This window comes from Microtus oregoni, unplaced genomic scaffold (assembly GCF_018167655.1).
Source record: "Microtus oregoni isolate MIOR12 unplaced genomic scaffold, Mior012 000009F_ref0000495, whole genome shotgun sequence".
Classification (NCBI taxonomy): Eukaryota; Metazoa; Chordata; class Mammalia; order Rodentia; family Cricetidae; genus Microtus; species Microtus oregoni.
The window spans coordinates 54,772,373-54,800,087 of NW_024543068.1; the positions used below are offsets into that span (position 1 = coordinate 54,772,373).

At 40.9% G+C, this 27,715-nt stretch overlaps 1 protein-coding gene across 1 annotated transcript in view; it reads left to right on the forward strand.

Moving 5' to 3' along the window:
- The window catches only part of Hdac9 (histone deacetylase 9), a 463,183-nt gene that overhangs the window by 337,273 nt on the left and 98,195 nt on the right, over positions 1 to 27,715 (forward strand). The window contains exon 22 of the mRNA XM_041657935.1: positions 16,808 to 16,926. Within this exon, the coding sequence (XP_041513869.1) occupies positions 16,808 to 16,926 (119 nt within the window). The remainder of the gene's footprint in view (positions 1 to 16,807; positions 16,927 to 27,715) is intronic.

A 27,715-nucleotide genomic window follows, 5' to 3' on the forward strand; every position in this document is an offset into this window, starting at 1 on the left:
CTCATAAGTCCCAAGAAAGTATGAGTAGCTTTCAATCGTGACTTCAATCTCTAAAACAACCCTGACCATCAGAATATGTCCAAAAGCTCCCATCATGGCAATAGACAGCAGGGCTTCCCACCTGGTCGCTCTCTGGTACAACAATTACTAACAACATCATGTCGTGACATATTGACAGGATGGATTATAGAAGGAATGTCAGCATATCTCTTATTCTTTTCTTATATTGAACTTGAAGTAGGCAAAAAGAAGCCTGTATGGCAGAAACAACTTCAACTGACTACCTCAGTGTTTCAGATCTGCAACCTAGGATGAATAGATGGAAAATCTTTAGGGCTCTTTGTGCAACACAGTCAATATATTTGCAATGAGCTCTTAGAATAAGGACAACTGCCTACTGGGTATCATGTGTTAAAACTATTATGCTTTTGACAAAGGATCTAAGTCTTCAGAAAGCAAGTCTTCAAGGAGCTACATCTGGAGAGCCCTCTTCTTCCAGATACATCTAAAATTGGCTGAAAAGGTATCGGTAGCTTTTGTGGAGCTCACTGTGGTGCAGATGGATAAGATATTACGTATGCAGCATGGGCCGTAAATACATTGCTGTGGACTCTGAAACCGATTGAGAAGAGCTCACTCTCCCTGGTTATTCAGGCATTATCCCCTCTCCAGAACCACAGTCATTTCTTCATCTGGTCACCAAACCCAAAGTGCCGGTGGTTTGGTAACTTTTTATTCTCACTGTTACTTGATATTTAAGTCTCTCCTGAATCTTTACCCTGTCCGATCTTTGTGGTTCTGTGCTGAAAAGGCTCCTTTGTTTGACTCTTTCTCCTTCGCGTTCTGTTTCCTTCTTCTGTGGCACTGTTTCTTTATGTCTAGGGATTTGACAAGAGTAGCAAAAGATTTGTTAGGCTTTTTCTGACTTAGACTAGGACCTGACATCAACGACTCACACAGGAAGTTTTCATTTGGCCCCTGGCCCTTGGCTCTGTAGATGCTGCACTGGTGATGATAAAGCAGAACGTCGGGTTAGTGTGAAGCTTGGCACAGGGGCTCACCATGGCAGTCATGAGGCAGAGAGCAAAGGACTATGAACCATCCAAAGTGTTAGAAGACATTCTCTCCAAATGACCCACCCCTTCAGCTGTGTTCTGCCTCCTAAGGACATCATCACTTTGCAAAGGGAGTTGCATCAGATGAGAATCTAGTATACAACACAGGAGCCTGAAGGTTCCAACCATAGCAGAAGGGTTAATACTTCAACTTTCACCTACGGAATAAAATGTCCTTACAAGTGCAGAAAATGAAAAGATAATGAAACATCCCTTGTGAAAGATAGCATAATTATTTTAAGATGAATATAATTAAAGTGTTTTCATGTAGCTAACATATTTATAAATTTGATAAACATTCAGTCTTAATGTAAGTTATATTTATCTGTGGAATATTAAATTGTAGTTCTTTGGAAAATTTGGGTATCCAGACTATTGGTTCAGTTAGAGAACACTTTGTCCTTGTCTGCAGGACAATTTGGACTGTTCCATCGATGCTTTTGCAGAAAAGGCCATGATGGAATAATGGTGTACAATAATTTAATAGAGGTTTAAACTTTGAAAATAGGTTTTGGTTTGTTTTCTATCTTTGAACAACTTATGTACTCTCCAAACTTTTGGAAGTTATGCTTGGCTTTTTCACCCCTTTTTAATAAAAAAGAACTTTAAGAGAATTTGGAGAGGCCTGGAGAAATGGGTCAGTGGTTAAGAACATTGACTGTTCTTCCAGAGGACCTGGGTTCAATTCCAAACACCCACACGGCAGCTCACAATAGTCTATAACTCCAGTCTTAGGAATCCGATGCCCTCTTCTGGCCTCTGTTGACACTAAGTGTATACATACATGTAGGCAAAATATCCATACATGAAAGTTTAAAAACTGATTTCTAGTCATGAGTGAATAATGGATTAATGGTTATAATTTTATATATGATACCTATGGTTTACCACATTAAATTTCAAAGGTCGTGCTCATAATCATTAGCAAACTCATGAAAAATATAGAAGAGTAAGAATAAAAAGTTATTTTTAACCACACGATAATTTGGCATTTCTCTTAATTTTTACATTTGTTTTGACTCCTACATTTTAAAATCAAAATTAACAATTTCTTAGGTCATTGATAATTTTTTTCAAACATATTTTATCAAAGTGTGAGAGCAAAGTCCCTCAGCCAGATGAAATTCTTCAGAATAGGTCCGGGTTGTGGTGTACTTCTGGTGGGCATGTGATGTGGTCTTCAATCCCCACTATTTTAAATAGTGAGCAGATGCAGGTTCTTTCCCATTTAAATTCCCCCACATCCACCCCAGAGAAATAATTTCCAAGCTGAGTATTTAGTCAACATCTATGGTAATCATTTTTAAATTTTTTGGTATGAGTAGTCCAACTGAATCCCAAAAGATCACAGAAATGCAATGTTGCCAGTAAGATAAGTGCTTACTAATTTCAAGTCTTCTGTACCAATACCAAATATTGAAGCTATTAATCTTTGGCAATTGGTAAATTAAAATTGGAATATTCTGTTTCTCTTGTTATTCATAAGGTGAATATTTTTTCAAATATTTAATAGTCAATCCTGCAAACCTAATATTCACTTGTAACTGTTATTTGAAAGAATGACTTGAACTCTTCAGAATAGCTGTTTGAATACATGATTTTAAAAAAGGTGTGTCTGTGTGTGTGTATGTGTGTATGTGTGTTGTGTGTGTGTCTATATGTGTGTATGTGTGTGTGTCTCTGTGTATGTGTGTGTCTGTGTGTGTGCGTGTCTCTGTCTGTGTATGTGTGTTGTGTGTGTGTCTCTATGTGTGTATGTGTGTGTGTCTCTGTGTATGTGTGTGTCTCTAAGTGTGTGTGTGTGTATGTGCGTGTATATGTGCGTGTGTGAGTGTGTGTGTTTGTTGGGGTCTGAGAGGGTGAGTATGGGTGCCTGGTGAGGGCAGGAGATACTGGATCTTCTAGAGGGAAGTTATGGATGTTTGTAAACCACCCTGCAAGGGTGCTGGATTCTCCTCAAGAGCAGTATGTGCCCTTAACTGTTGACCCATCTCTCTAATCCCATGGTGTTGTTGAAATATTTTTTTTTCCATTTGGAAGATGGAAACAATTTATGTAATTTTTTCATCTTCACCTTCCTAATTTTTTTCTTGTTTACTAGGATATTTTTTTCCTCTTAACTGTCTGACTTTGAATCTCTTTCTGGATACATTGCTTGAAATTACCGCCTTCCTGCCTATTCCAATTGATCTAACCTTGGCTGAGGATTCATAGCACCTTTCTGCCCATTCCTACTGACCTGATCTTGGCTGATCACAGCTTCTCCTCTCCACTGTGTGAGTGTACTCCTCGGTCCCATCCCCATCGCCGTCTGTCCCCGGTTACAGAGCAGGGCTGCTCCCTCCCGCTCTGACTCTCCTGGAAGATCAGCTGCACTCAGATCCTCTCCATGTCCTCCCAGCTACAGCGCTGACTTTCTGTTCTTTGTCTTCAGCTTCCATCCTTCACCCTTCACCGTCATGATTCCTTTTCACCTAAGCTGATCGTTTCCTTCAGTCTCGGCGGTTCCGCGACTGAAATCTTTCTTCTCTTTGTCTGGAACTACTTTGCTTCAGTGGGTGATTGCTTTTCTTCCTTTAAAGTCCTGTTTTCTTTAGCTATGAGTTGAAAGTCATTAGAAGACTATGAAATCAATTGAATGGGTCAAGTCTAATATTATTAATAGAGTGTATTAGGGAATAATAGAAAAGGCAAGAGTACAAATGTTATTTCTCAAATCATGTCTGTGCATGTGTGTACATGTGTGTGTGCGCAGGCACGTGTGTCTGTGTACTGGTTCAGGAGGTGCAATGTGTGTTGTTTTGTTGGTTTTGAATTAAAAACATCGAAACCCTCTAAGCCATTGTTTAAATAGTCAGTTATTATTATAAACGTCCATTTATCTGTGAGGCTTTTTCTCCATTTTCTGGGGAAAACCTGTCACTTCCTTCTCTGTGTCTGTACCTACAGCTCTACTTCTTAAAACAATTATTCTTCTAAACTGGAAACAACGTGTCTATGGGAATGTGAGGGAGAAGATGACATATTGCACTGAAAAAGGTTTTGTTTTCAAGTCTATTTCTTAAATGTTGTGTAAGCTTCCAGAATACAGCTGTTTTCATTATTCGGTGAGATCCTGCCCTTCATCCGGGGGCATTGAGATCCAATGCGGATGTGTGAGGAGGGTTTGGGGAATCCACTCGCTAGTGCGCAAACAGATGTGTGAGGAAGACAGACTTGTCAAAGCCGGCTTTGATTACTTTGCTTATTGAGAAAATTGTTAAAGCAAATGAAATCTTGTGTTTGAGTGTGTGAGTGCATGGGTATGTGAGTGCCTGGGTGTGTGAGTGAATCAGTGTGTGTGTGTATGTTCTATGTGTGCATGTGAGTGTGTGAGTGAACGAATTAGTGTGTGTGTGTGCTCTATGTGTGTGTGCTCTATGTGTGCATGTGAGTGTGTGTGTGTGTGGAAGCCAATGCTCAACTCTCTTCATTGTCTGACATAGTGTCTCTCATTGAGCATGGAGCTCACCCAACAGATGGCATGATGTCAGCTCTGGGGACCTATCAACCTGTTTTTGCCTCCGCAACGCTGAGATTGCAGACGTAGGCCACCACACAGAGCTTCTACAGGGGCTTATGCAGCAGTGGCGTGGCTTTCCCTATAGCATCCACCTTTTAAAATCTGAAAATAGACATTGAAAGCCACGTATCTAAATATTTGTGAAAATAATGAACAATAACTTTTATATCTGGAGTTTGAGTGCATTTAGAAATTTTTTCATAGGAAATCAACTGACGAACTGTAGTGTTACTAATATTTCAATATTTTCCCAAAGTAGTAAGTATCAGGGGCAAGAGAGATGGCTGATTCCTGGCCTTGCAGAGGACTCAAGCTTGACCCATAGTGTGCCCACTGGGTGCCTCAGAACTGCTGTAGCTCCTGCTCCAGGGAGTTCAATACCTCTGGGCTCAGAGGGCACTGGCATTCGTGGGCTCACGTGGGTGTGTCTGTGTGCACTCACGTGCGTGCGTGCGCGCATGCACATACACACCCACACAATCATAAAATAAACCTTAACAGTAGTAAACATCAACTATGTTACTCCATCACTGTAGAAAACTCTTCATTATTGTACCTCAGAGTAAACTGGGCTTTCGTTGGTCCTGTCTCCTATGAAGCAGGGAACTGCACCCTGGCTTCTCCCTCGTAGGAGCACTTAAGGGCCTAATTAGGAACACGTGCCCTCTGAGCCACACACAGAAGCGGCACATTTTCATCCAGAAATTCAGTCAAACGTCAGTGAAATTACCACGTTTCAGAATGTGCAACCATTGCTTTAACATAGATCTGGGTTTCAATCAAAATCCAATCAGCTAATTGAGCAGATGGACCAAAGGTTTTCGCCTGATAATAGTTTCAGTTTCCTTAGCTACAAATTGTGAACACAGGTGAATATCCACTTATACTCACCTATAATATCCACTTATAGTCACCTATATTTAAAATTTATTCACCTATAGAGTTGGAGTAAATGCATATTTTCACATAAGACACATAATTTCAAGTCATCTGTGGGTATGACAATATTAGAAAGACTAACAACTGTAAAACATTGTCCCTGGCACATAGTGTCCTTCAAAATGGTCAATACACACAGTGTTGCTAGAACTCAGGAAAAATGAACTATTTCACTGCCCTGCGGACTAATTCTATCCCCAGCCATTTTAGCTATGAGTGAAATCCAAGGTCCCTGGGCTTGGCCTGGTCTTCAGACAGAGGATGCAGCCATGTCTGAACTTCAGAACTCCAGACAGGCCTCAAGTTTTGTCTTTTTTCTTGGTCTCTTTCTGGCTATGCCTCAGGGAACAAGAGGGTTTTTCTTACTAAATGACGGTGCCTTTGTCTTCTTCATCCCACATTGTTGTTCAATGTTTTAAAAAACCTGATGATGCTGCCTCCCTCAGAAAGGCCACATCAAAAGGTAGAGTTCACCAAAAATAATACACACTTTTTCCAAAGACACAAACAGTTCCTTGAAGAGGATGTCATGCCGTAATTTATTTTGTGAATTCTGTAAACCACAGAACATTTACTTAAAGCCAAGTCTGACCTTTCTTTTTCCTTCTTTTTCTGTCTACAAAGTCCTCTCTTTAAGAAAAAATATAAAGGCAAACATTCTTGTGCGCACACACACACACACACGTGTGTGTGTGTGTGTGTGTGTGAGAGAGAGAGAGAGAGAGAGAGAGAGAGAGAGAGAGAAATTTTATTGGAATCTTGAGTTTAATTTTTAGCCAGGGTCCTTTGGCTTCATGTAATAATATTTTATGGAATGCAATCGCTTGTGGAAAGGCCAAAGAGAGACCCATTTGAAACTTTACAAAAAGGATTGTTCTGTGCTGTTGTTGGGTGATGGGAAAAGCAATAAGTGTGCTAAGCCCCTCAATGCATCCCCCAAAGGTGGAGAAATCCTATGACCAATTGGATGGTAGTAAAATCTCTGTAGGAATAATTTTTTTGGATAAAGAAAGTCATAACAAGAATTGGGCACATGATTAAGTTTCCAAAGTTCACTCGTCACAGTCATCTTATTGCCCCGCTGCAAGGAAATCTGCTGTGGTAGACAGTTTTCCTGCTGTGAGCCCATTCCAACAAACAAACAAATCAGATTTTTTAGATTTTCTGAACAGTACTCTGCTATTTCAGTTAAGAAGTTTTTACTGTCTTTTCTGTTTTACTTTCAATTCATTACAGCAGGGTTTTACAGCCACCATGTTGCTAGAGAAATGAAAATAAACTAAGATTTGCAAAGATACATGTCACTAGAGCTTGTTCTGTCCATGTCACGTGGATTCTGTTCTTCCCCATGTCACGTGGACTCTGTTCTTTCCATGTCACGTGGACTCTGTTCTTCCCATGTCACGTGGACTCTGTTCTGCCCATGTCACGTGGACTCTGTTCTGCCCATGTCACGTGGACTCTGTTCTGCCCATGTCACGTGGACTCTGTCCTTCCCATGTCACGTGGACTCTGTTCTGTCCATGTCACGTGGACTCTGTCCTGTCCATGTCACGTGGACTCTGTTCTGCCCATGTCACGTGGACTCTGTTCTGCCCATGTCACGTGGACTCTGTTCTGCCCATGTCACGTGGACTCTGTTCTGCCCATGTCACGTGGACTCTGTTCTGCCCATGTCACGTGGACTCTGTTCTGCCCATGTCACGTGGACTCTGTTCTGTCCATGTCACGTGGACTCTGTTCTGCCCATGTCACGTGGACTCTGTTCTGTCCATGTCACGTGGACTCTGTTCTGTCCATGTTATGTGGACTCTGTTCTTCCCATGTCACGTGGACTCTGTTCTTCCCATGTCACGTGGACTCTGTTCTGTCCGTGTTATGTGGACTCTGTTCTTGCCTGTGTCACGTGGACTCTGTTCTGCCCATGTCACGTGGACTCTGTTCTGTCCGTGTTATGTGGACTCTGTTCTGCCCATGTCACGTGGACTCTGTTCTGCCCATGTCACGTGGACTCTGTTCTGTCTGTGTTATGTGGACTCTGTTCTTGCCTGTGTCACGTGGACTCTGTTCTGTCCATGTCACGTGGACTCTGTTCTTCCCATGTCACGTGGACTCTGTTCTGCCCATGTCACGTGGACTCTGTTCTGTCCGTGTTATGTGGACTCTGTTCTTCCCATGTCACGTGGACTCTGTCCTTCCCATGTCACGTGGACTCTGTCCTTCCCATGTCACGTGGACTCTGTTCTGCCCATGTCACATGGACTCTGTTCTTGCCTGTGTCACGTGGACTCTTTTTCTCTCTCACATACTAATGATATTTTCTCTTGTTTGTATCTTTGGTGTTTATTTAAGGAAATAAAGTTGAAATTTTTGTTTTGATTTCTGTATATATTTTTCTAGAAGCATCTTACATTTTTCATGCTCTGTAAGAATAAATCTAGAGGCTGGGGGATATCTCAGTGGTCACGTGCACTAGCTATTCTTTCAGAGGACCGTGGTCCAGTTCCCAGTACCTACACAGTGGTTCAGAACCATCTGTAATTCCAGCTATACAGCTGTAAACCCTCCAAAAGCACTGGGCATATATAATACCCAGACATAACACCCATCCACAAGCAATAGAGAAATAAATAACTTATCTTTTAAAAAAAACAAAACAAGGACTTGAGCTAACAATGGTTAGGACCCTCGGCCCTGACACATCATGCTTTTTGGCTGTGACTGAGGACTCAAGCTGTTTCTAAGTTAAAGATTGAGTAAGAACACAGGATGGACTCCATTCCTTTCCAGTCTTGGCCTTTACAGATTTGAAAAATTGGCTTAGAAACACTTGTAGAACTATTTGTGTAAGATAGTCTATAAGTTACTATCTATTTGTGTAAGATCATCTATAAGTTACTATCTGTTTGTGTAAGATAGTCTATAGTTACTATCTGTGTAAGATTGTCTATAAGTTACTATCTATTTGTGTAAGATCGTCTATAAGTTACTATCTATTTGTGTAAAATTGTCTATAAGTTACTATTTGTGTAAGATCATTTATAAGTTACTACTGTGACGTGTCCTGCCCAAGGAGGTTGAGGAGTTAAGAAACTTCAGCTGAGATAAGTGGAAAAAAAGAAACCAAAACACGACAGAAGGAGTTTCATTTGAGATTTTGTTCAGTGATTAATTGCTGAATGTTCCCCATGTGTTAAATGGGCTTCTGGTTACTGGGATTTGTCTGTGATGAACTAGATGTTGTGGTGAATAGATATAAACCATGAACATCATAGTAAACAACCAAGCAGGTGTGTCCTTGAGCAGGTGAGTGGCGTGAAGGGAGCGGGAAGACAGAGCATCTGCTCTTAGAGCCGAGCGAGTCAGCACCATTTGCTATCCTCACTGTGGTGTGCAACTTCACAGTGAGCAACTTCATTATGGTTGTATGGACAGACAGATGAAAAAGACAGCAAGACATGTATCCAGTGGGATACTATTTCATCTTTATTGGGTAAAGCACTTTCTGCTCAAGTCTGAAGACCCAAGTTCAAATCTCTAGAACCCATGTAAACAGCACAGTACTAGAACCTGTAATTCTGATATTTTTACCAAGAGATGGGAGGTGGATAAAAAACAATCCTTGGAAGATTGTGGACTGTTTGTCCTCATGTATAGAATAGAGAAACAGCAAACACTCTTGACTCTAGAATGTGGAAGGTGAAACCTGACTTCAGCGGTTGCTCTTTGACCTCCACGTATGCCTCATGCCACGCCCTTGTATAAAAACACGGGAACTCAAGGAAACAATACTAAGTGTAATAAACAAGCCAGAGAAGGACAGATTTGCAGACTTTTCACTTAGAAGGAGTAGCTGAGGTGGTCTAATAATAACGGGATCTATAACGGTGAGTGTCCAGCTGCAGGAATAGTGCCATATGCTCCAGTTCTCATAGTGGAGGGTGAATTCTGTAGTAACCGTCCTTGCCATGGTGGAAACAAGGAAAGAGGAACGGAAGGGAGGGAAGAAGGGGGACAGGAAGGGAGGGAGGGAGGGAGGGAGGGAGGGAGGGAGGTGTGGCAGGAAGCCTTGACCAAGGCTGAAAGCTTTACATCAAAGCTGTTGCTGGATTCATAGACAGGAAAGTAGAATGCTGGCCACAAAGTGATTGGAGGATGGGAATTTATTAAATTATTGTTTGACTCATGTAGATTTTGCTTGGGAACAAGAACTGTTCTGGAGCTGAATGGTCATTGCATAGCAGTTATTGTATTTAATGCCCATGCCCTTTAGAACTGTCAGTTTTATGATACATGCATATTACCACAAGACTATTTGGGTTGTGAAAACACTCCCTTGGCCTGAGTGAGTCAGGCATACTTGTGACTAGAGTCCTGGCAAAGAATGGGAAGACAGTCAAGGATGTGTTGCACAGCCTCACTGTCTGGGACTTGTAGATCATTTAGAACGTGTTTGTCCTGAGGGAGGTGATGGGGCTCTGATAAAATATGCCTCTGTACCTGCCACTGTCCATCAGAGGCAAAGATGATGGTGATGTTGTCTAGGGAGAGAGCATTGGTCCTGTGGGGAGGGTTAGTTTCTGTCGCATTTTTAAAGTGTAGACAATGATATATCTTGATGTGTTGATTATGGGGGAGAGGGTGAAAAAGAGTTGCCAAAGACAGAAAATTAAGTTAGAAAACAGCTAGCATGAGTGTATAAGTTGAAAGAAGAAAGAAATCATGCATGTGTATATATGTGCATGTACATAAAACTGTGTGTTTGTGTGCTGAGAGTTAGGTTAAAACATGCTTGTTGTGGAGGGCAGTTGGGATGTGATTGATGGGGGTCTTGGGAATATGTATATGTGTGCACTGGGTGTCTGTGTGTATTGGGGTGTGTGTTCTGTGGGTATCTGTTTTGAATTGGTATATTGAGTACATATACAAGGGTATGTATTGCAAAAAGAATGTGTGTTAAGCATATGTATGCGTAGGGAATTGTTGGGTGTATTGTGGGGTACGTGTGTTGAGTGTATGCACAGAGAAGAGGGTAAATATGGGTGTATTGGGAGGGTATCCATTATGTGTTTAGGGAGGTGTGTGTGTGTGTGTGTGTGTGTGTGTTGTGGGGTGTATTTGGGATGTGTGAGGTAGTTGCACACAGAGATGCAAGATGAAGATAGAAAGACAGGACAGAAGTCAGGGCTTGTGTAACTGATTGTGAACACAAACCGTCTGGTGTGTGCAGTTACCCCAGCACAGATTCCCTAAGAGATGCCCTTGGGCACTTCCACAGTGGTCCAGAGGTGACAGAGATGTTGGGCATGTCCCAGGCAACTGTCTGGATGTGAAACTGTGCTGTTTGCCAGCCCGAGTGTGGCCTGTCATGAGTAGATTTCCTGCAAAATGTTGTTTCTTGCACTTTGTGTAGAAGTACAGGTGTGTGAAGGGAAATGTACATAATATCATGTGTGCTTTGTTTTGTTGGAAAAGGATCATAAAAGAAAAGAACCCGTGACCCCATTTGGAAATGTTTAATTCATAATCTGATGCCTTGAAGCCATGACCAACAATTACACATACAAAACATGTCGACATGACTCTTCACCTATAATTCACGTATGTATGAATATAATATGCCATCTTCAGTCAGTCACGCAGGAGATAGAATCCACTGTTTGAGGTGACGTCAATGAGAACTTGGCACAGCCCTCTCCAGCCTTTCAGAGTCTTCTCGTTTATGGAGACTTAGTTTCAAAGTGCTGCATGGCCGCCCGTGCACCACCTGCCCTGACGCCATTGCCAGGTATGCGACTGAGCGTATCCAACAGTCTTTTCCACTGTGGTCACTGTGTGTCAGCCGCAGCAGCATCAGGTGCATTCAGGGCAGCATGGCTATGGGCTGCTTGATTGCTCTTAAACTCCTTCTCAGTTAAGACGTGAAGTCTATGAAGTAAGAGGTCAGGACTGTCTTCGAACCTGCCTGATAGATGGCCGGTAAAATCTTGTTTCGTAGAAGAAGCGGATGGATGGAAACTGGCAGGCATTCCTGCCACCGCTCACTCACTCTCCAGCTTCTGAAGAGTACATTGTTAGTAGAGGAGACACAGACACTGGAGAAAGCCGAGAAGAGAGCCCCATTGGGGAAATCTTTCCATGAGAGTTGAAGAGGTGGATTCAGAACGTACAGGAGATACAACCACGACTGTGTCGTGAGACACCGCCACATTCTTCCTGAGGATCAGGCAGAGCCCGGGATCTGTTTGCTTTCTGCTCTCTGCCATTGTTACCCTTAGTCCATGCTAAGCCCACCCCACTCTCTATCCCTTCCTCCATGTCCACATTGATGCTCTCGCGCTACCCGCCCACTCTCTTCCTTGCTCTAGTTTTGTTGTTTATTGTCAACCTTCTTCACTGATGTCTACACCCATTCTTCATTTCTGCTGGAATTTATTCCCTCTGTTTTTTCCCTTTTGGTTACTGTCTTGTGTATCTGGACACATTGTGTATGTTTCAGGCTTAATCTATAGTACTACAAAGACATAAATGTTTTTTTCTATACTCTTGGGTCTTCTCATAAGTCAGGAAATCCTCTTGTTTTCCATTGATATTTAAGAAGGCAGGACATGGTGTCAGTTTTCCTAATGAGTATATAAATGTCAAATGAGAGTCGGAATCAACTAGTATCTTTAACCCCTCTTCACTCTACTTGGGATTAACCTTCTGGAAGGTGGCCTAGTGGTAACTGAATGCCCTGAGGACAAAACCAAGAGAATTGTATTTGGAGGTCACCAACATCACAGGAAAGTTTGTGCTTTGTGCACATCTACTTGTTGGTAAGGAAGAGAGGATTCTGCTAAGCCTAGTTGTTAGCAGGAAAAAGGCAGTTAGGATGTGTGAACATCTTCTAGTGGTTTTTGTTGATCACATTTTTTTAATGTCTTCTTTTCAGTCCTACCTTTCCCTTCCACTGTGTCTATTTCCTTACTGAGGGCTTCCTAGGGCCAAATATCTCATCTCTACTTCCTTCTATAGCAAGTTCTTGGTAGCAGCTTCTTTTTCTAGTTCATTTCCTAATCTGCTCCCAAATTTTCACTGCTCAAAATTTGTTTAAAAGTCTGTTTGGTAGGGATGGAGAAATGGCTCAGGAGTTAAGAACACTGGCTGCTCTTACACAGGACCAGTGCTGCCAGCATCTGTTTGGTGGCCCACAACCACATGTAACTCCAGTTTCACCTTTTGTCGTCTTTAGGTTACATGCATGTGGAAAACACAAGTTCACGCGCATACACATATACATAAGTAAAATAAATGAGCAAGTCGTTTTAGAAAGAAAAAATTAAAAGTTCTTTTGCTAATAGGATTCCCATTGTTGAGTTGGTCATGTTTCTTATCGGATACTTTTGTTTTGAAGAATACTGGAGGAGTTTCAGAAGCTTTTACAATAGTAAAGGTTTTGTGGGTATCTCTGTGTCCCTGATGTGAAAAATGCACAGAATCTGCGCATCTCGCTTCCTTCAATTATTTTTCATCTAATTCAAATGGTGATTTTTCTCTTTCCTTAAATACTTGAATTCTTGGACATTTGTTGGTTGATAGTTTACTCTCTAGGAAGAGCGGTTTCCTCTCTGCTCGGCTATATCTCTGTTATGCTATGAACTCCTATTCAGTTATATCTTTTTTATGCTATGAACTTGTGACTACTTACCTGGTTTTTTGGGTTATAATCCACCGCTAGCCTTACTTCTTGTATTTCTGGAATTGTTACAGCTCCAGCCTCCCAGGGCTTTTCTGCTTTAGTCCGTCTGCCCCTAGGCACATTTTCATCCCTTCTGACAATTTCCTTGCCTTCATACAGTACTCCTGAGCTGCTTCTTTTTTCCGGTGATGATGTCCTAGAGTCAATCACTGTTCAAGGACCTCTGTAATCTTTTATTGGAGATTGACAATGGAATACTAGCTATTCAATGACAGGTTTTCACTATTGGGGTGTCATGGTTATTATGAAGTGTATGATAACCCAAGCAAACATGCATGTTTTGCTTTTCTCCTTAACAACAAACCCCATGAATGCCTCTGAGGAATTTATTCAAGAAAAATTATACTGCTTTTTTAACTTAGTATTTTCATAACAGTCTTTTGGTCTTTTATACTCAGTCTTAGTCCATTTTGTGTGGATGTAACAGATAGATGATTGATATAAATTATAGATTTGGAAAATGGTTATGAAGCTACAAAGTACGGAACTGTGGTGCTGGTGTCTGATATGGGTCACCCTACTGAGCCATAACATGGTGGAAGGGCAAACAGGCAGAGCACAGAGAGGACCCTTGACAGACTCATCGTTGCATCAGGAGCCCACTCCCAGAGCAATGGCAGCGGTCCACACTCTAGCAATGGCAGTTAATTTCAGAATGAGTCTTGGGAAGGAGACTTAACTATAGTGGGCATTCTAGACCCATGCCAACATAAATAAAAGAGCTCGAAGACGAAGGTGATGTCTCTTTAAAAGTTTCCAAATATGGGGCTGGAGGAATGGCTCAGCAGTTGAGAGCACCAGCGGCTGCTCCAGAAGGCCTGGGTTCTATTTCCATCTGATCCCATGGGATCCGATGCCCTCTTCTGGCTTCTGTGGCCATGAGACATGCTGTGATACCCAGACATATTTTCTGGCAAAGCGCTTGCACACAGAGAATTTTTTTGTTAATTTACCAATATAATGATATTTGAAGAATATTAGTTCTATCTGTTTATGAGATGTGGGCAAGGAAGAATTTGTATCAACAGTATGAAAATCACTAAGATCCAGTTTAGAATTGAACAATCTTTAGCCATGGCAGTGTTTGCAACAAAGTAGGCAATGTGTGTTAGTTGGAGTCAATGAACAAAACATCACCAATGTTACTATTCATAAGCAGTTGCTGCCATGTAGTTCTCCAGTTTAACAGAAAATTTGTAGAATATTTTGTATCAGAACATCACACAAACTTTCTATAATCACACATAGCTAGTTCATTAGGCAGACAGTTGCCATCTGGACAAAATTCTAACAATTAGAATAGTAAAGGCTGAGGATTGCTCTGAAGAGGAACCAGAGTTTTAAGAATGTGTGCTTTCAATGAAAGATTCTAGTAGATACTGTCGTATCCTAGTTCCCTTTCTTTTGCTGTGACGAACACCATGACCAACGCAGCTAGGGGAGAGAAGGCTTTATTTCATCTTGTGCCCTCAGTCTGTCGTCCTCCCTTGAGGAAAGCCACGGCAGGAACTGGAAGGCAGGCTTGCTGACTATTTGGGTAGCTGCCCTCTTGCCCAGTGAGCAGAGCAGAAACCAATGAAGAATGCTGCTTGCTGGATGGATTGACCAACCCCAAGACCATTTATTTGCTTAGGGATGGTGCCATCCACAAGGGACTGGGCTATTCCGCTTTAATTAATAATCAAGACAGTCCCCCAACAGACATGCCCATAGGCCAATTTGCTCTAGGAAATTCCTCGGTCAAGGCTTTTCTCTCAGGTGACCCCTGGCTGTGGCAAGCTTACATCTAAAGCTTCTGGGATGTGTGGTAGGTATTCCCCGCTAAGTTCTTATTGTGTTGTTATTTGTGTAGTGAATCCCCCTGCATCGGATTGAGTTCCCTGAGACGAAGTGTTTCACTCTTGTTTGGGAGTTCAGAAATGACTGGCACACAGAATGTCTTGATTGGCTTACAGATAAACTAGACTAGTTTGCTAAGAAAGTGTGTACTACCCGCCAAAATAAAGGGAGAATCTTGGGGAAATATTCTGAATTCTTTGAGAGAGTAGCCCAATGTCTCAGTAACACATGGTCTTTTCATTCATGAACATCAGTGAATGATTAGACATGATACTTCTATGAAAACAATGTCAGAGGTGATAATATTGAAGGAAAGAATCTTATGAATCTCTTCAGAGTTGGATCCATACTAAATATTCATAACATTATTGAATAAAAACATAAATAATCTATACATAGTGGGTTGTATTCCATTTTTCTCAGTTTCACTAGTGACTAGTTAGGCTCGGTAGTTTTCCAGTTGCTGGTGGGATGACTGGAAATCTGATGTGTGCATATGTTTGGAGGCACATGGGCCGGCGTTTTATGCTAGCAGAAGAGGTGTGAGAAAAAGCGTTGAGCTGATTTATCTCTCTAGATAAGTTTCATTTAGCTATTTTCTAATTTCAACTAACTAATGTACAGCATTCAGTCAAAATTTCTTTACATAAAGGTAAGTGATCATTGTTGAAAATCTAAATTGTTTTTCTTAAAAAGCCGAAGAGCGAATTAGTTTTCTCTTGAAGGATTAGTCCTGGGACACGTGCTTCAGTTCCTCCACACAGACAGAAGTCTTCCTAGTAAACTTCATAATAGTGTGCTGTTTCCTCATCTGATTAAATAAGTCTTTGGTATTTGAATTTTTATGATGGCACTCTGAGCTTGAAGCTCTCGTAAACTTTTTTTCCTGAGGTCCTGCAGTCATTTTCTCTCAAAACTAACAGTGATAGGAAGGTTCAGAGCCCTGAGGAGGCTGAGAGGTGACTGCTCATGTGTCTAAGTGGGGCCAGCAGGGGCTGCTGCCAGGGACAAGGCTGCCACATTCCAGCTGTGTCTGGCCTTGGACTCCCTTAACATCATAATCTGGATTCTATTAAGGGAATTCTATGTTTTTCCTCTGCAAGAGTCACCCCCTACCATGACAAATATTTAAATATATATATATATATATAAATATATATATTATATATATTAAAGTTGGGAAAGCAAACTTTTTCCCAAAAGAAATTTATAGTTCAAATTTATACCAATTTCTTCTTAACTAGAGCAAGCTAGGTTCTCCCTAAAGCTTGGGTTTTCCCGTAAAACATTGCTCTCCTCTGGAAGACGCGGGCTTTTGTTTTTATAGGCGAGGGGATGAAGCAGCACACAGATGTGTCTGTGCTGGCACAGGCTGCAGAATGTACCTGGGGAGCATGGGGGTGTGCAGTCTGGAGGGGAAAAAGATGAAAGGGAAAAGACTGTATTGGGATGCTCACATATGAAGGAAATGCTAAGCTTTTGATCCAGCTAGCGTTTCCCTCTCCTTCTTTCCCTGGGAAGTGACTGAGGCTGTGCCAAGTCATTTTCACAAAGCCGATTTTACAGGTACCCAGCTTTCCCATGAGTGACTGTTGCCTTTTCACCGTACAGGACTGTCGTGATGCCCGTGGCCAAAGAGTTTGATCCAGACATGGTCCTGGTGTCTGCAGGATTTGATGCGTTGGAAGGCCACACCCCTCCCCTAGGAGGTTACAAAGTGACAGCAAAATGCAAGTATCTCTTCCAAGACGTCATGAAATGCTATGACGTCATAGACTGTTTTGTGCTTTATGATATGCGATACCTTTTACATGAGTTCTGTAAACACTGGGGAGGTGTTTGAAAATGATTGGTGTGGTATTTACTGCTCTGTCAGTTTTGTGTTTCTGTAAAAATTTCATTGAACAAAAGCAAAATGATTTCCTCTGGTAGACTTGGTAGACATGTCAGAAACTTCCTGCATTTCAGGAGTGTTAGTTTTCATTTAAAGAGTACAGCAGTATGGCTTCTGTCTATGATCTAATAGCTGATCTGAGAAGTCATAAGTCTAGGGAAACTACTGGGTCTTTTGAACGGAGAACGTAGCTGTGATTTTTATTCCATTGTACAGGGAATAGAAATAGCTACTTGGCAATAATGTCGTGTGCTCCCAGGTTCAAATACAGACTTAATTGTGCTACAGCATTCCTGAGGGTCCCTGAGGCTATGCTGGTCTTCTGTTGGGTTGCAAGGACGCACTTTCTGGCTGTGTTCCACAGCAGCCAGCTTCCCAGCAGAGAAGTGAATTTTGTGTTTTATTGTGTTTGAAGAATCTGACTCCATGGAGTTGAGCTAGATGGGAACTTTCTTTAAGAACAGTTTCCTTACTCTGCGCAGGAAAGCGAAGCATGTGTGCAGTACATGCATGTAAATGTGCATTGGCACCGTGTGCGCCTACTAAACAAGACAAGACTGTAGAACTACAGAGGACGGCATCCGGTATTATAGGCTTTGAGGGAGCTCAGAGCAAGCAGAACGAAACAATTCCAGCGGTTTTAAGTGGGAGAGATGAGTTTGGAACGCGTTTGCTATATTAATTTGAAAAGAACCAAGAAACAGCTTCGTGCCAACCTTTGTTTGTCGTTGGCTGCTGATGTGAGAACATTTCTGCGCTCTAATTGTTCCAGTAACATTGTTAGGTAGTGGCTATTTTTAATATCTATTATTTACCCAGGGTTTTTGGTGCCTTGTTGTCTATCGAAAACATATTAGAGCCGGCAACTCCACACACACAACAAAAACTAGATAATGCATATTGTGAAAAATTGAATACAGAGGCATTTTCTTGTATTAAATATCTTTGTGATCCTTCTGGTGATGCTGCTCACGGAACTCACCTCAAGTAGAAATCTGTCCTTCTGTTGTGGATAAATCTCATTGGAGTCAAGGCTGGTGACTCGTTTACTTTAAATAAAGAAAAGTAAAGTTTGACACCAAAACAAAGGAAAACCTAAATGATATAAACCCCATGGGGAGAAAGACAGAAACCTGGGAAAGGTGGTCTTTTTCATGAAATTCACACATCTCCTTCAGGAGTTGGAGAACGCGGTCTTTGAGTCTCTCGCCTTGCCCAGAGATGGCGGTTTAACTTCTCCATCTCTCCAAGGGAAAAGGGACTAACCATTGTGCTAAATCCTAGACAAATGAGTTTCAAATCTCAAATGTCACATTGCAAAGTAGAATCACAACAGTAGTACTGTGGTCTCTTTTGCTTACAGATACTAGAAACATTGTGTCTAACACTTTTGCTCCCGCAGTGCCAGTCAGCTTTCCGATGACGTAATAAATTAGCTGAGATAGTCAGCTTACACCCCAGGGAAGGGTTGTTTCTGCCAGCAGCTTTTGAGTTTATCACCCATGGGCCTGTTATGGTGAGAAACGAGTGGCAGAGTACAATTGTTTATCTCATGGGTAGGTGGGAAGACGCGAAGGGGAGGCACTAGAATGACATAATTCTCACTAAAGCCCCTCTTCAATGATCGGAAAACATCCTACTAGGCCCACCTCTTAAATTTCTACTTCTTTCCTACACCACCATGTTCATCCTGAGGACCCAGCTGCCAATTTGGTGGCCTCAGACCCCAGTTCTTTCAAACAGAATGCAAGGCAATCTCCAACGTTTCAAATCTACTAATACAGCAATATTTTATTTATATCTTAATAAGTAAAGCTTGTCTAAAATCAGAAGGGTAAAGCTAAATCAGTAGAGGCCAGGCAGTGGTGTCACACACCTTTAATCCCAGGATTTGGGAGACAGAGGCTGGATCTCTGTGAATTCAAAGCCACTGTGAGCTCCACAAGATCAGTGCAGAAACAAATTCAGGCGGTTTTAATCCCAGCACTAGAGGGAATATCAAATGGGAGGAGATAGAGGCTCTGGCTATTTAATCTGTGGTGGCCCAGCCTTGGTAGAGGTAAGACTTCTCTACTGGACTGGCCGCTTTGCTTTTCTGATTTTTCAGGTTGAACCCCAGTATCTGACTCGAGGTTTTCTTATTTGTGCTACATACTAGCATATTTGTATTTATATAAGGGATATTTTATTGCTTCCTACTCCCAAATAAATCTGACTGTAGAGCAGTCTCACTGTCCCTCCATATATTCCTAGTCCCTGCTCATCTCTCTCTTCTTGGATTTACTGTCCAGCAGAAGCTGCCATGCAGGAGGCTATTAGGTACTAGTGATGGCTCTTTGATCAGCTCTTGGCCACTCAATCAGGAAGGTTCATAATGAGGGGAGAGGCTCTAGAATGGGAAATACAGGAGAAGCTGTCTAAAACAGGTCACAGATTTTGTAACTAGGAGTGTGATTAATATGTTTATGGATTTGTATTTAGGTGAAATGGCGTGAGCTATGTACTGGATTTCTCTTCACTGAGGGAAAAAAAAAAACATGCCACCACATACAAAAGTATAGAGATTGGAATGTGCCCTTAGTAGGTCACATTGGGGGCAAAGACCACAAATACTATCTGTGATAACATGGACACCAGCACCCACCTCTGAGTAACCACATCACCATTTCAGGGAGCCTTTGGGATGCTGGCAACAGTTTCTCACCATGGATGTCACCACCCTAATCGGGCAGGATCTGGGATTGCTGCACAGCCTTCCGGAGACTCCCAAGTGGCTCTCGTCTGGCTTGCACCAAGCAGATGCATTCTCTTCAATTTGACAGACAGGCGATTAAAATTGAGATCTCAGTGCTCTGTGCCAGAAGTCGTCCTGCCAGGGTGCAGAGTCCCAACACAAAGTTGAAAATGGGGTACAAATCTAAAGTAAATTGTAACTAAACTATATGAAAACAAATGTTCTGCTAAACTTTTTCAATTTTAGCTAAACTCATTCTTGTTCCAAGTCAAACACTGGATGATTTCATCTGAGAGCGATTTGAGGGTACTGTCATTTCAGACATCTGAAAATTTATTTCCTTGGCACATCAAATTGAGTTTTTACAGTACTTTATTTTATATTTTTGAAAGGAAAGGAAAGATCAAGTCAAAACAACAATGGATTTTTGTTCATGTTAAACATCTAAATAGCTGTCTGACATTAAAGGAAGGCTGTTTCTGAGACAAGAATTTCAGCCTAAACACAGAGGTGACTTTAAATAAAGACAATTCTTAGCACGGCTTTCTTCTCTCCTCTCTCATCCCGTTTTTGTCTTAGCTACAAAACTACAACATAAATGTTGGGTTTTGTTTGTGCGAAAGTTGAAAACAATTTTAACGGAGTTTTAGAAATATTTGCTTAGAATTTTTGTTCTTCTTTAAATTCAGGGCCAAGATTAAGTTCCAACCTAAATTCAGGCTTCTCTCCCTTATGCCCAGAACCGTGACCTTGAAAGCATCCATTCCCCTTACTAAATATTCTGGTTCATATCCGGTTGTCTTCCTGTTACAGTTTAAGAAGATAACCTTGGCAGCAGTGCCATGTTCAAGAGTGAGATTGGCTTTTCCCCTCCCAGAGTTCCCAGCTTTGTGGTGCTATCACCTCAGGAGAGCAAAGGCTCTTTAGTTCCCGCTCAGTTTCACAGTAAATCTCTCTCTCTCTCTCTCTCTCTCTCTCTCTCTCTCTCTCTCTCATAGATGTGTCTGTTCTCTGTGTCCCTCGGAGTGCAGTAGTGAATTCCTACAGGCAGATTGCTCATGCCATGTGAATAAGAATCTTTATTCCTCTGGAAAAAATGATAGGCATGTCTGATAAAATGTGTATTATTGTAAAACCATATACAATTTTTACTTCAGCAAGAATTCTGTAGTTCCTGAGATATAACCCATTTTTACCAGATAATACAGCATTTAATTTTTCAAGAAGGAATCATGTCACATTATCTTAGAGAGTTGTTTTCCTACTGTCCCCTGTATTGAGAATTACTTTGCTCTTGTTTGTAAATCTCCTCCCTACTAGTAGGAGTGTGGTAGGATAGGGAGCGAGCACAGTTTTGGACAAACACCTGCTTAGATGAACTCAGACCTAACTGCCAGTGACTTTCAGGGAAGAACAAATGTTTCCTGATTAGTTGGCCATCTAAAAATAAGTCTCTTAAAAAGTTGGGTTTTAATCAAAGCAGCAAATAAGAGCAAAGAACCAAACGTGCTCCTTGCTTTAGGCCGTGTTGGCCATCCCATCTGCCCATAATAACTGTGTGTGCTGCATCTTGGTTCTGATCTTTATGAAGATGGTGGAGCTTAGAGAGCCTTCCCTCTTCATTTTACTAACCCAGAGCTGAAAATAGACTGAGCCAGAACAAGCACAGCGTGGTACAGCTGACTTCCCTTGCTACTGCGTCTTTCTCTCCAGGAGCCTCGCATCTATCTTAAATTGCCCATTTTTTTAAATCTCTGGTTTTTGTCCCACTACTTAAAATTTATGAAGACACTGAATGCATTTACTCATACGATTTCTTTACTGTATGCTTCTTCCTTCTCTGTGAAGGAAAAGGCATTTCAGCCTCTGGGGAAAAGTCTCTCCACCAGTTTGGTCTTACCTGTGACTGGGGAATCCATGTCAGGACCTCTAATGATAGAACGTCAGTCCATGGGCAACAGGGTGGACAGGACAGCATCTGTGACAGCTAATAACCGATACTTCTGAGGATTCACTGACCCCAACTTCTCTGCTTGTCCTCCTCTGTATGAGGGTAAAAACTGGAGGAAACAAGCTGGGTGTGGTGGTCTATGCTGTTAAAATCTCAGCACTCCGGAGGCGAAGGCTGGAGGATGAACTTGAGGCCAGCCTGGTCTATATAGTGAGTTCTAGATAAACCAGGGTTACACAGTGAGAACCTGTCTCAAAAATAAAAATGAACACAGCAACAGGAAAACCTGGAGGGAAGGAGTCAACATTGACTCTCCAAAGCTCCTACCACCAGGCTCCATTGCAAGGAAGGATCTTGTAGGATTCTGCACTGTGTTTCCAGAGACTAGCCGAGTGTCTCTGAAAACACAGGAATGAAGCCAATAGTGTTGATGGTCTACTGTGTTTTCTGCTCTGTAAATAAGTTAACTCTTTGTTCACTGTTACACTTCCTTTTTATTTTGAACCACAGATGCATATCTCTCACAGTATTTTCATTAACACAAACTCAGAGTTCTAAAAATCATCCCTCACACTGTTCAGTGTTTTCTTCTGCTATGAGTTGTGTTGAAAGAAGCTCTAACAATTAGACGAGGAAGTCATGATTTCCTTGTCCCTCTGGGTCTTGGACTATGTGCCTATTCTAGCTATTAGCACCTGTTAGATTCTAATTGGTAAGACAAATTCATTGTCACCCTTGCTGGGAAAAGTCGGACTAAAAGATTATTGAGTTCTGTAAATATTAAACTGAAGTTAGACATGAATAATTACTACAGAGGAGCCGTGTGTGTGTGTGTGTGTGTGTGTGTGTGTGTGTGTGTGTGTGTGTAGTGTGGTGTATGTGATCAGATCTCTTTGTGTGATGCTGGACTGAACTATGTGACTCTCCTCCATGAGCCAGCATTATAAGCATATTCTACTAGGTCCAGATAAGTTGTTTCTTAACTAGGAAAACAATTTAGTGAGGATCTAGAGCAAAATCATCTCAAAAGAATAAATACTACTGTCAGTTGTTAATCACCTCAAACATTCTAAAGATAAAGTTAAACTAAATCTTGGCATGTAATTACTCTCTAGAAAGGCCAGATATACTAGAAGATACTATAGTTTCCTCCGAGACGGTGTAAATTCCTATCAACAACTCGAAGAAAGGTGGGAAGTCCTGGAAAGCCATCAAAGTTCTGGATACATAGTATCTGCATACATAGTAGCTGATTACTGGTTCAACTGCAGATCACCGTGGTTGCAAAATGCAGCTCATTCACTAGAGGACTTCCCTAACATGCACAAGACCCAGGGTTCAATCCTTAGTAACATAAATGCAGTGTGGAAGTACATAATTATGAACCTGGCTCTCAGACATGGTGGGAAGAGGGTCAGAAGTGCAGGATCATCCGGGTTACATGCCGAGTTAGCGGGCAGACTTGGATACATGAGACACTATGTCAAAGAAATGCAATCAAACAAAACAAAAGTCAGCTTAATAAGAGAAGTGCCTGCATCTCATATTTCCTTATCTGTGTCTATGACTGCTTTGTAAAAAGTTCAGAGGCAATTGGACAGATATTGTGCCTTTAAAAGAAAATAAACACGTATTTCTTCATGGTAAGGATGCATTAGTCCTAGCCTACTTAAACACTTTGTGTTTTGTTTTGCTGTATTGAGAAAGGAAATCTACTCTTGACATTTTAATATGATACAGAACAAATTCTTTACTGTTATGCATTTTTAGCAACTGAACTGTCTAAACACAGTCAAGAAACAGGAAGAAAAAAAGCCCGAGTCAAACATTTGGGGTTCAAGTCAATAGCATAGTAAGAAGAAGTTTCACCATGGTGAAGTGGGATTTATCTGCAGATGCATAAGTAGTTCAGTACAGTCGAATAAATAAATGTGACACCCCATGCTAGCAGAGTAGAGGATAAAACCATACGATCACCTCACTAGATGCCAAAAATGCATATCTTTTATGGATAAAAAAATCCTCAACAACTTAGGTAAGATCATATACAATGGTGAAAAGCGGAAAGCCTTCCCTTTAAGACAGGAAAAAAATGTTGAGGATGTTACATTTGACAGTTCTGTTCAACCCAGGACTGGAAGGACTAATCAGGACAGTAATACAGGAAAAAGAAACCAAAGCCATCAGTATGAGAAAGGAAACACATAAATTCTCTGCTTGCAGAAGATGAAATTCTGTGTATATAAAATCCTAAGGAATGTGGGAAAAATCTGGACCAATAAATAAAGACAGTGCAATTATAGTTTCCAGCTATCAAAAAAAATTATAATACATCTATAAATAAACAATAAACTATCCAAAAAAAGAAATGAAGAAAATAATCCCAAAGTCAATGCCCCTGGGCTCTCAGATGACCGCAAATTCTTGCAGACCATTTCATGACTAAAGCAGGAACACTAATTTCATCTTGATAGTGTGGTCACCGCTAAATTGCCTCCTAGGAATCACGGAGTATTTGTGCAAGGGCCTATGTTCAACAGCTGTCTGTCTGTACTGCCTAAACTTGTTTTTATGATTAGATACAATAGTAATCTTTATTAAAAGCAATCTACAGATTCAATGCAATGCCCATCAAAATCCTAGCAAAATTCTTCACAGATCTTGAAAGAACAGTACTCAACTTCATATGGAAAAACAAAAAACTCAGGAGAGCCAAAGCAATCCTGTACAATAAAAGAACTTCTGGAGGTATCACAATCCCTGACTTCAAACTCTACTACAGAGCTACAGTACTGAAAACAGCCTGGTATTGGCATAAGAACAGACAGGAGGGCCAATGGAACCAAATAGAAGACCCGGATATTAATCCTCACTCCTTCCAACACCTGATGTTTGACAAAGAAAAAAAAATATCAAATGGAAAAAAGAAAGCATATTAAACAAATGGTGCTGGCATAACTGGATATCAACATGTAGAAGAATGAAAATAGACCCGCATCTATCACCATGCAGAAAACTCAAGTCCAAATGGATCAAAGACCTCAACATAAAGCCAGCCATGCTGAACTTTATAGAAGAGAAAGTGGGAAGTACACTTGAATGTATTGGCACAGGAGACCACTTCCTGAATATGGCCCCAGCAGCACAGACACTGAGAGAAATAATTAATAAATGGAACCTCCTGAAACTGAAAAGCTTCTGTAAAGCGAAGGACACAGTCAAAAAGACAAAACGACAGTCTACAGAATGGAAAAAGATCTTCACTAACACCACATCAGACAGTGGTCTGATCTCCAATATATACAAAAAACTCAGGAAATTAGTCATCAAAAGAACACAGAGTCTAATAGAAAAATGCAGTGCAGACCTAAACAGAGTACTATCAACAGAAGAATCTCAACTTAGTCATTAGAGAAATGCAAATCAAACCAACTCTGAAATTCCATCTTATACCTGTAAGAATGGCAAAGATCAAAAGCACTGATGACAACTTAAGCTGGAGAGGTTGTGGGGGAAAGGGAACACTTCTGCATTGCTTGTGGGAATGCAAGCTGGTACAGTCCCTTTGGATGTCAGTGTGGCGATTTCTCAGAAAATTAGGAAACAACCTTCCTCAAGACCCAGTATTACCACTTTGGGATATTTATCCAAAGGATACTCAATTGTGCCACAAGGACATGTGCTCAGCTATCTTCATAGCAGCACTGTTTGTCATAACCAGAACCTGAAAACAACATAAATGCCCCTTGACCAAAGAATGGATAAGGAAAATGTGGTGCATTTATGCAATGGAGTACTACACAGTAGAAAAAAATAACAACATCTTGAATTTTGCAGGAAAATGGGTGGAGCTAGAAAGCATTATTTTGAGTGAGGTAATCCAGACCCAGAAAGACAATTATCACATGTACTCACTTATAGGTGGGTTTTTAAACATAAAGCAAAGAATACCAGACTACACACCACAATCCCAGAGAACCTAGACAACAATGAGGACACTAAGAGAGACTTACATAGATCTAATCTACATGGGAAGTAGAAAAAGACAGTAATCTTAAAACACACCCTTTTGTATTTTATTATTATTATTATTATTATTATTATTATTATCATTATTATAGCCTTGGATATTATATCCCTGGAATCTTTAAACAAGAATTTAAACTGTCATTTAAATTATCTAATTTTAAGTCAAGTGTCTTGTGAAAATTACGGAGCCAAAGAATAACAAAACATATCTTGATCTTATCTCTTTATTTCCACCTTCATATGTTTTCCACTAGGTTTAAACGGTTACTAAAAATATCTCCACTGTATAAGCTCATTCAGAATTGTGAAAATATAGAAAATGAAATAAAATCTTCACAACAGTGAGTTTCTTATTTGAATAAAATTCTCCAAATCAGAAAATCTGCTTTGCTAAAAGGCCAGTTTGCAGGCAGTGCTCCCTGCTTAATACAGAGCTCTCTTGCAGCAAGTAGTCAGAGCTGCAGGCAGTACTCCCTGTATAACATGGAGTTCTCTTGCAACAGGTAGTCAAGGTTTGGCGCTTTGGTTCAACAATGTTGTGCAAAAGCATCTCACTGTGCTAAATGCTCAAACAAATGCACAATCCCCTATGAACACATGCAAGTAGAATTGTAAGACATTTTTAAAACTACACAGCATAATCCACTTACATATATGAACCAATGGAAAGAAGCAACATAGCTAATTTAAGGAAAATATTAGCATAAAACTAGCATATCTTAAATTTGTGGATAATTTTATTTGTTATGACAACCAAGATATTTAGTCAAATGAATGAATTCCCTGTGTTTAATCTTATTTTTGTTTACTTTCTCCTCAATTGTCTCTTCCCTTATACTAGATGATAACTCAAAAACCAAGCTATAGAGGACTATTTTCCAACTGTAGTGTTTAGTTACTAATGTTAGAAACCATCCTTAGCCTAGGTGGTGTTGCTTAGCCTTGAAGACCAAAGTTACTGTAACTGGAGGCATATTAGCATTGTTTATGAAAAGAAGACGCATAAGCAGAGCTCACCCTGAAGGAGTTTGCCACCTGCAGTTTATATTCAAATATATGGAATATTTCATTAATATTAATGTGTACTTTTTTAATACTTTAACACGTCTGAAATTGGGATGCCATTTACACTTAGTGACAACCCAGCAATGGATTCTTATTTTGACAGCATGGTATCAAAACTATTATGATTATTTTGTACCACAGTCAATGATACCTTCTATTAAATGCAGTACAATATTTTATTCTTCGAGATACTTTTTGAAATCCCAGCTGAAAGCCATGCTAAACTATAGCTTAGATTTTAATTCTATACTTCCTTTTCAAAGTCTTATTGATTCAATTTTGAAGAAAATCCAAAGTAGTAATATTATCAGGGAATTTATCAATATGTGTTTTACTGTGAGTTTGTACTAGCTCAGACAAAATTTGTTCTTCCTTTACTCGAAAGGTCCATAGGAAACGGCTGTAACCCTTCATTTTGATGATTTCTGTCTGTAGTCATTGACTCCATTACTAGTCTCTCTCCATCACTGGGCAAAGACCCAAGCAGGCGAGGTGCTTCATAGATTTCAGCCCATATTTATGTGCTGCATTGCTGCAGGGAGAAGCATCATGTCATGGAGGTACAGCTGGGCAAAGATGCTTGCTTGCATCCTGCCTTCAGTGAGAGACCAAGAGAAAGGGGCCAGGGGAAAGATATCCCCCAAGCTGAACCCAGTGCTCCACTTTGTCCAGTCAGGCTTCATCCTCTGTATGCCCAATAGTCCACTCAGGTAGGAGTGCACTAATGCCTTAATTAATTGCTGAAGTCATTGCTTTCTCTGACCTAGTCATTTCTCCCAAACTCCCCACCCCCACCCCAAAGACTCTATTGGAAACTAAGTCTTCAATCCATGACCTGCTGGGGAA